At 57.4% G+C, this 9,027-nt stretch overlaps 1 protein-coding gene across 1 annotated transcript; it reads left to right on the top strand.

The window, feature by feature from the left end:
* The first annotated feature begins 2,358 nt into the window (after window positions 1-2,358).
* On the top strand, window positions 2,359-8,115 carry LOC136786889 (proline-rich protein 36-like). The gene is made up of 4 exons (XM_066982328.1): window positions 2,359-3,675; window positions 3,768-4,475; window positions 4,580-5,973; window positions 8,110-8,115. The coding sequence occupies exons 1-4, from the start codon at window positions 3,447-3,449 to the stop codon at window positions 8,113-8,115; spliced, it is 2,337 nt and encodes a 778-aa protein (XP_066838429.1). The 5' UTR covers window positions 2,359-3,446.
* The last annotated feature ends 912 nt before the right edge of the window (window positions 8,116-9,027 follow it).

Genomic DNA, 9,027 nt, shown 5'->3' on the forward strand with positions numbered 1-9,027 from the left:
AACACTATTTTTCCAAAGCTGCAATGTTTTCCATTCATCTGGCTGGGCCAGCAGAGCACTGGAGACCTGGATGCACTGTACTCATGGCTGGTTCCCCTAAATGACCTGCAGGGAGATCTTCTTCTCTCTATCCCTCTGTTTCTCCTTTCAATCTCTGTTTTGTCTGTTTGTATCACTAGCTCTCAAATCGCCACTGATATATGCACGTGCAGCACCCAGCACAACCTTGTTTCAGGCTCCAGCGGGACCTTTAGGCATTACCATCCTGTAAACAAATAACAATGATAGTGAGTGTAATTACAATCGTCAAACTATTCCAGCTCCACATCATTAGCCATGCCCTGAGCTAAATAACATTTTAATCAGTTTGATATGTCATCTGTGGCTTTCTTCACTGTCACTTGCAATCCAGCAAACTCCTTCCTTCACGTTTCTAGATTAGACAGAGGGTTCTCAACTGCAGACATCCAATTCCCTGTTCAGGAAGCAGCGAGACCTTTCCTCTTCTCACAGATTTAAGATGATAGCCAAGCATCATGAGACACAGTGCGTATGTCTCCTAGGCCCATCCCATGAGAGCAGGACATTTACCACACATGAGAAGAAGACTTAATGCAGTGGCAAAGCAAAATACTCAGTGTCAAAGCCATGTCTAGATGATCATTAAAGACAGATCAAAATTACCCAATACAGGAGGAAAATCTATCGTTTGTAGAAGATTATGTTCTCTGATTATTAGTTTCAAAATTAGTTTTTCCTTTGGATTTCCTCTGAACTTAAACTTAGTTTGGAATGCCTTTGGTTTTGAATATTTCTGAAATCGTATTACTTCTCCTAAGTAAGTTGCTAGTCTGTTCTGTTTACGTGAAATTCGAATAATATTGTGAAGTATCTGCCATCAGTTTTACTGTGTGCCAGGCTGAGTTCCCTGATGAATTTCAAATTTCAGATATGAAACAGTAAAGGTTAAAAAAAAAAAATGTTACAAAGGGTACTTCATGCAGTAGCATAAACTTCTGTTTTCTCAAAACTTGTATCAGTTCATCTCACCAGGACCAGCAGGGGAAGCACACTCTGCCTAGGCACTGGCAAAGGGACACAGTGAGAGTGTAGGGTCTCTTGCTGGGGCCATTCAAAATTTGACTGTACAAGCCCCTGAGCAATATGACAGGGCTTTAAAAATGGCCCTGCTTGAAGTACGCGGGTGATCTGGAGACCTCTAAGGTGCTTTCCAACAAAAGCTTTTCTATAATTGTATGAAATCACCTGCAATAGATTAACCCTGGTCATTATTCCTATCACAGGAAATAACTGTGACACCTGGGTAACAGGTGAGCTTACTGCGACACCAGGGAGAGCCTTCCTGTACTTAAAGGCAACCTGTAGGAAAGCTGGGGAGGGAGTCTTTATCAGGGCCTGGAGTGACAGGACAAGGAGTAACCGCTTTAAACTGAAAAGTAGCACCCAGAAAGAACGGAGTCACGCAACAGGATTCATTTCCAAAACCACCTCATAGACACCTGGGCCAAAGAGCAGGGCCTTGAGCGGGTATATCACAATGACAGAGTTCATTTCCTTCCCAGTAGCTGGCACGTGCCGTTTTTTGGGATTTCGGGGCTACAGTGAGCTGCTAAGAGGGATGTCTTAGCTCTTGCAGGGCAGTGCTTCCACTAAGGCCAGGACTTTTCTGCATCTTCTACTGCCCTGCAAGCGAGGATGCTTGGGGCACACAGGAAGCTGGGAGGGGACACAGCTGCAGGGATTCCATAAGACACAAGCAAATGCAGCCTTGGCTTGGTGACACTTTCTCTTGATTACTGCTCAACACAAATTACCTCGAGCAAGTCTACTGTGAGGACTAAAGGAAAGAGACGTATGGATGCTGCTAAGCTCTTCTAGCTTGTACCAGGTAGGAAAGATACCTCTGTAGCAGGCGTGAAGAGGATAGCACTAATTAATTAGATGAGAAGCGGAGGAAAGGCACTTAGAGGTAGTGAAAAGCAGTTAATGTGATGTTCCGGGGAAGCTTCAGTCTGCTTAAGGAGTAGCAAGAACAAGCCTAAAGTCATAGCCAAATACAAGAAAGAGAGGAGGACACGCAGCATGAGAAGCTCCCGAGAGAAAGGAGCTCTGTTTTGGGTAAAAATCAGTCCCTTTTTCTATCATGGAGACATCCAAGGGCGTAGGACACGTGCACTTCAGGGAACCAAGAGATGCTGTGCATTTCTCTCGTCCCCCTGACACAGCCACTAGGTGACGATGCTTCCAATTCTCTCTAAAGAAACCTTGCTTTCTCAGGCCCAGGTGTCCAGCTGCACACCAAGGACGTCCCTGGCTCCCAGGCACAGTTCCCAGGCCCAAGGCCGAGCTCCCCTCCGAACCCCCATTCCAGCAGACCTTGCTCCTGGCATTGTGGAGCAGCCATTTCATGTCAGCCTTTTCTCCTGGCAGTCAGCTTAGCGCCGTAACCTCTGCCATCGGGGCGCCCGAGAGCCGTGTGAGGTCAGCAGAGAGTCACTGTCAGCCTTTGACCTCACAAAGGTGGGTGGCCATAAGTGCCCTGAGCGTCCAGCTCGCATTGAGTACTGCTGGTGGCACTCGAGGCGTGGAGGTCTGCATGGTGCAATGGGAGACGCCGATGTCCTGCTGCTGGAACAAGAGGCGCTGATGTGCTGCTGGTGCAGGAGGAGACGTGAAGGTGCTGCTGCTTAGAGGTGCTGAGGAGCGGGCAGCCTCCGTGCCGGTGGCTGAGCATGCTACTCTTAATTAGTGCTCTACCCTTCCTATCTTTTTACTAAGGTGGGTAGAGAGAAATGCCCATATCTGTTTATTTCCTGGTAAGAAATGTAAGAGCCTTGTATCTGCATATTCACCAGATTCATCCCAGCGCCCTTGGTACTGGCGATCTGTGTTGATCTGTAATAAAGAGCAATCGGTAGCACACCAAGTCTCCGTGACCTTGCATCTAACAGAATCGTCCAAATCCCTGTTGTGATCTCTCTCTAGCTGTGGGCTGGCTAAGCTGTCTGTTGGATGGTGAAAATGGGAAATGATTGGGATGGGAAATGATGAGTGGGCCGAGAAATCATTGCTGGGATGGGAAGACTTCCTTGGGGTGGAAAGCCATTGGGGTGGGAACTCAAAGAGATGGGAAATCTTCCCTGGGTTTGAAATCATTGGGAAGCAAAAGCGTTGGGATGGGAAATCACTCCGGGGATGGGGAAGTATTGGGATGGGAAGTCTTTAATGGGGTGGGTAACATTCACTGGGGAAGGAAGTACTTGGAAAAGTAATCAGAGGAATGGGAATTCTTTGGGATGAGATCTCTTTGGATTAAGAAAGGCTTCGTGTCGATGGGAAATATCTCGTATGGGAATCTGTTATCATGTGAAATTGTAAGGATGGGAAATGACCGTTAGGATGCAAAGCTGGTACTGGGACGGGAAATGCTTGGGACGGGGAAGTGTTGGTGTGAAACCGTCCTGGGCATGGCAAATGATGCGTGGGAGGGAAAGCCCGATGGGGATGGAAAAGTCTTGCGATGGGAAGCCTGCTTGGGTCCAAAAGCTGCAGTCCTCACCAAGATGGCGGCGAGGGGCTGGTCAGCCGTTGGGACGGAACGGCCGTTGCCCGCGTTCCCCAACCGACCGCCCCACTCTCCAGCCACCATGGCAGGTACAGCAGCCGGCTCCCGCTCCTCCCGGGGCTGCGGCCCTGCTGGCGAGCCCAGCGCCCCAGATCTCACCCCAGCGCCCTTTTTCCCACAGAGGGTTTCCCCAGACGGCTTCCGCGGCTTCCGCAGACGCAAAACTCCCCCTTCGTCGTCCCAGCCGTGCCGCCAACGGTGGCTGCCTGGCTGCTGCCCTCCCTCCCCGGAGCGATGGCGCTGCCCTTGCAGCCCCCCCAGGTACCCACCCTCCCCTACGCGCTGCCCCAGGCCACCGTCTGGCACGTGGTGCCGGGGGTCCAGGGGCAGGTGCTGCAGCTCCCCGCCGGGGTGCAGCTGGCACCTGGGGGGCACCTCCCACCCGAGGGGCACCACCTGCAGCTTGGGCAGCTCCCCGCCGTGGGGCAGCTCCCTGCTGTGGGGCAGCTCCCCCACACCGCTCCTCCCTGGGCCCCCGTCTACCAGTGGGGACAGCCCGTGGGGACGGGGACGGTGCTGCCCCAGGATCCCCTCTGGCTGGGGCCCGGGGCCGTGCTCCATGGGGAGCTCCTGCACCCCGCAGGCACCTGCCTGCTGCAGGCCCCTGCCCACCCCGGCCCCCCACCCCTCCTCGTCCCGGGGCCTCCGCTGCGGGGGCAGGCGCTCCCCGCGCCCCGCACCCTGACCAGCAGCCGGGGGCAGCTGCCGGAGCCCTGCGACCACGCCGTGGGGCTCAGCGAGGACCAGGGGCCCCCGCTGCCCGGCCCCACTCCCCCCGAGCCTGCCCAGGCTCCAACGACCGCCAGCACCCAGACGGTGACGCCCGACGGTGAGTTTGGGGCTGGCACAGCCGGCCGCTGGGCGCCCCACACCCAGGAGCCATGGGAAAGCTGGCATCGCCCATCCTGGGGGATTTGCTTGCTTTTTCCTCAGCGGCGACAGTTGCAGAGGTGCCTGAGGAGCCCCTGGAGCTGCTTGAGCTGGGCCCCGATGCCTTCGCCGAGGCCTTTCCCCACCTGGCAGGGGACAGCCAGCAGCTGCAGCACCTGCAGGACCAGCTCCCGGCCGACCTGGACATCTCCGGCTTGGAGGAGCTGCTCAGCTGGCTCGATGCCGTGGAGCCCCAGGACGCCTTCCCCGGTGTCCCCAGCAGTCCTGTGCTCAGCCGCTTCCTGTCTGAGCTGCCCGACCTCTGCGAGGACATCGAGGAGCCGAGCACACAGGGACTGGCAGCCACCAGAGCGCTGGGTGAGGTACCCTCAACCCCTGGGGTGCACCCCGAGAAGGTGCAGGGTGGGCGGGCGGTGCAGCCCCCTGCTGTGCCGGCAGCGAGCTCCCCCCTCAAGCCTGCAGCCAGTCCCCAGCTCAGTGCCCTCAGGAGACCCCTGCCCAACCCTCCCTTCACTCTCCCCAAAAGGCCCCCCCACCCTGAATTCCTCACTGCCCTTAGCAGACCCCTGCCCAACCCTCCCTCGCGTCCCCTCAAGAGACCCCCCGACCCTGAATTCCTTAATTCCCTTAGGAGACCCCTGCCCAAGCCTCGCCTGAGTCCCCTCAAGAGCCCCCCCGACCCTGAATTTATTAGTGCCCTTAGGAGACCCCTGCCCAATCCCCCTCTGGGTCCCCTCAAGAGCCCCCCCGGCCCTGAATTTATTAGTGCCCTTAGGAGGCCCCTGCCCAATCCCCCTCTGAGTCCCCTCAAGAGCCCCCCGCCTGCCCCTGCGCCCACCGGCACCAAGTGGGGGGCCAAGCGCCCCGCGCCCACCAGCACCCCCAGCACAGCGCAGAGCTCCCAGCACAGGAGGCCGGCGACGGAGAAAACCCCCGGCAAGGAGAAGACGACGCTGCTGGGCCAGGGTGGCCAAGGCCCCAAGACGCTGTGCCAGGGGAAGACGGGTGGCCACAGCGCGGTGGCTGGCAGCAGCGGCCAAGCGGGCGGCGGCAGGCAGCAGCCGGCGAGCGACAGCACCAGGGCGCCCAGCAAGAGGGCCCGAAGCCCGGGGGCTGCTGGGGGGCAAGGAGCAGCGGCACCGCCTCCCCGGAGAGCGCTGCTGCTGCTGGAGCCCCCCCCCATTAAGCCCCGTGCCCGTGCCCGTGCCGTGCGGGCCCAGGACAGGCTCCGTCCCCAAGCCATCGGGGACAAGACGCTGCAGCGCCAGCACCCGGGGACAAAGACCCCCAGCGAGACTTTGCAGCCGCTGGGGGCCAGGGCGAAGGCGCTGGGGCCAGTGCGCCAGCCGCCCTGTGTGCAGCCGCAGCCCACCTCCAGCGGCCCCAGCAGCATGCCCAGGGCCCCGCCGACGGTGCCAGGCTCCAGCGCTGTGCCCGCTGCCCCCCGGCCCCCAGCTGGCGACAAGGCCCAGGCGGTGCCGGCACCACCAGGCAGCACGGCGCGAGCGTGGAGAGCTCCCCTGCAGCAGGCGCCCAGAGCGCCGTGCCTGCCAGCCGCGGGGGGCCAAGCGCAGCGGGAGCCTCTGCCCACGCAGCCGCGCACGCTGCAGCGTCCGGCGCAGCCCCGCGTGGACTACGTGCCCTGCGTGGGGCCCTGGGCGGGCGGCGACGCGGCGCCCACGCCGCTGGAGGAGCAGGAGGCGTCGGTGCCCATCACGCCGCAGCAGCGTCCCGAGCGGGAGCGCCTGAAGAAGCTGGCCCAGGAGGAGCGGCAGCGGGCGGCCCACCAGATGAAGATCGGCCCCGTGCAATTCTTCGTGCAGCGGCAGAAGGACCACGCCATAGCCAAGTATTACGGCTACCCGTGACCCTGCGCTCCTCGACGGCCCCCGCAGCACCCGGGCCCGCTCAGCATGCAGGCACAGAGACCTCTGCAGGCGCCTGCTCCAGCTTCAGCCACGCTCCTCAGCCCTTGCCCCTCTCGCTTGCCCTCTCCCTTCTCCAGTGCTGGAGCTAGGCAGTGTTTGCCACTGTCAGGGATGGGCAACTGGGGCAATGGGAAATGCGCGCGTCACGAATGAACGTTGCAATGGGAAGCTGTTGGGATGTTGGCAATAGCTGGGGTGGGAAAGGTTGGGCGTGGGAACTGCTTGTTGGGACACCAAATGGCTGAGATCCCAAACTTCTTTCTTCTTTCGGGTCATTTCTCTTATTTAGTGCCTTCCTTATTAAATTCCTCTAGTGTAGGTGTTCACTCAGCAAGGCCTCTGCCTGCAGCTGTTCTGGCACTGGGATGCCGAGGGGATTTCATGCAGCCCGCTCCCGCTGCCCATGCTCAGTCCGTGCATGGATGTGGGCATGGCCAGCACGGACGGGAGAAAATGGGTGGACGGCTGGGTGGATGGGAGGGTGATGGGAGTTGGGAATTCAGCCTTGGGATCAGACACGGGAGGTTGTTGGGATAGGAAATGACCAGTGGGATGGGAAGTCACGATGGGGATAGGAATTCATTAGAATACGAAAAATTGGTTTCATTTTTATTTATTATTTTATTAATTTTAATATTTATTTTATTTATTATATTTATTAATTTTATTTATTAAATTTACTTTATTGACTGTGTTGTACAGGATGGCATTTTTTTAGGTTCTCTTCCTTTTCTACCCTATTAAACTCTCTTTATCACAACGCACTGCTTTGTACTTCATTTTTCCTTCCGAGTCGTTCTGGATTCACTCAGGATGGGGGGGACATTAGTGAACGCCTGTGTGCTTCAGATCCAAGGTCACCTTTGCCCTCAACTCAAGATACATATTTGCATCTGTTGTCATGATACAAAATTAACAGCAACAAAATAAAAGTTAACTACTTCCGAGCACCAGCTGTACGTTTGCTGGGTCTGCTCTATGCATTTTGAAGACCATTCAATACTATTCAGCACCTTCAGGAGGAAATGTGTGGTTCTAGGGAAATGCATCTTGATCTGATGCAAACCTGCGACGCACCCTGCAGCCCCTCCAACCCCTGTGATTTTACCTGCAGCCCCTGCAACCCCTGTGATTTTACCTGCAGCCCCTCCAAGCCCTGTGATTTTCCCTGCAGCCACTCCAACCCTGTGACAGGCCCTACAGCTGGCTCCGGGGACTACCCCGTTGCCGTATCAGTCGCCAATACACACACAAGATGAAGGAATGGATGCAGAAGTCATCTCGTTTAGGCAGGGAAGAAAGTCCTCCGAAGAAGGGGAAGGAGCAAGAGGAAGGCGAGGCAGGCGACCCCAATGTAGGGCCATCCCAGGGAAGAGGAGGCTGTTATAAAATAGAAAAGAGAGAAAAGCAGCAGTAAGCAGGTGATCCCCATCCCTGGGCGAGCTGCGAGACATGGGACAAGATTTCAGCTGTCATGCAGGCGAGCACATTGTCACCTGGCTGCTGCGATGCTGGGATAACAGCTCCGGGAGCCTGGAATCGGAGGGCAGGGAAGCCAAGCAGCTGGGATCCTTCTCTGGGGAAGGGGGCACTGAGAAAGCGATCGGAAACGGGGCACAAGCCTCTGGAGGCGGCGCCTGTCAGGCGTGAAGGAAAGGGATCCCTTCCAGGAAGATGCTGTGGGGTTGCTGAGGGTCGAAGAACAGCAGGTGTTGCCTGCACCCACCGTGCTGCAGCAGCGGCAAGGGAGAGACGTGGTGGTTTTCCTCAGCTGGGCAGCTGAGCTCCACCTCAACCGCTCTCTCCCTGCCCCTCCTCAAAGGGAAAGGGGAGAAAATAGGATGGAAAGGGCTCAAGGGCTGAGAGAAGGACAGGGAGATCACTCCACAATGATCGTCACGGGCAAAAGAGGCTCAGCAGAGCCTGTTCCAGTCCAGCCCGGGCCTGCTCCTGCGGGGGCTCTCCACAGGCCGCGGCCTCCTCCAGGCCACATCCACCTGCTCCACCGGGGGCTCCTCCACGGGCTGCAGCGTGGAGATCTGCTCCGTGTGGGACCCGTGGGCTGCAGGGGGACAGCCTGCTCCACCAGGGGCCTCTCCCCAGGCCGCAGGGGAACTGCTGCTGTGAGCCTGGAGCACCTCCTGCCTCCTGCTGCACTCACCTTGGGGGCTGCAGAGAGGTTTCTCACTCCTCCCTGACCCAGACGCTGCTGTGCAGCAGGTTTCTTTCCCTTTCTTAGATGGGCTCTCACACAGGCGCAAACATCATCCGTTTTGTCTCAGTTCTGGGCAGCAGCGGGTCCCTCTGGAGCCTCCTGGAACCGGCCCTTATCTAACATGGGGCAGCTGCTGCATTCTCCTCACAGAGGACACCCCTGCAGCCCCCCGCTACCAGAACCTGTCCTCGTAAACCCAACACAAGACACCGACCGAGCCTCCCTGATTCCCAGCAGGTGGGTCAGGCTGGGAACCCAGGCCAGTGCCCTGCAGACCCTCCTGGGCCTTGAAAAGCAAGCTTTATGGGGACGTATCTGGAGACCTCTAAGGTGCTTTCCAACAAAAG

The sequence above is a fragment of the Anser cygnoides genome, chromosome 23 (assembly GCF_040182565.1).
Source record: "Anser cygnoides isolate HZ-2024a breed goose chromosome 23, Taihu_goose_T2T_genome, whole genome shotgun sequence".
Taxonomy (NCBI): Eukaryota; Metazoa; Chordata; class Aves; order Anseriformes; family Anatidae; genus Anser; species Anser cygnoides.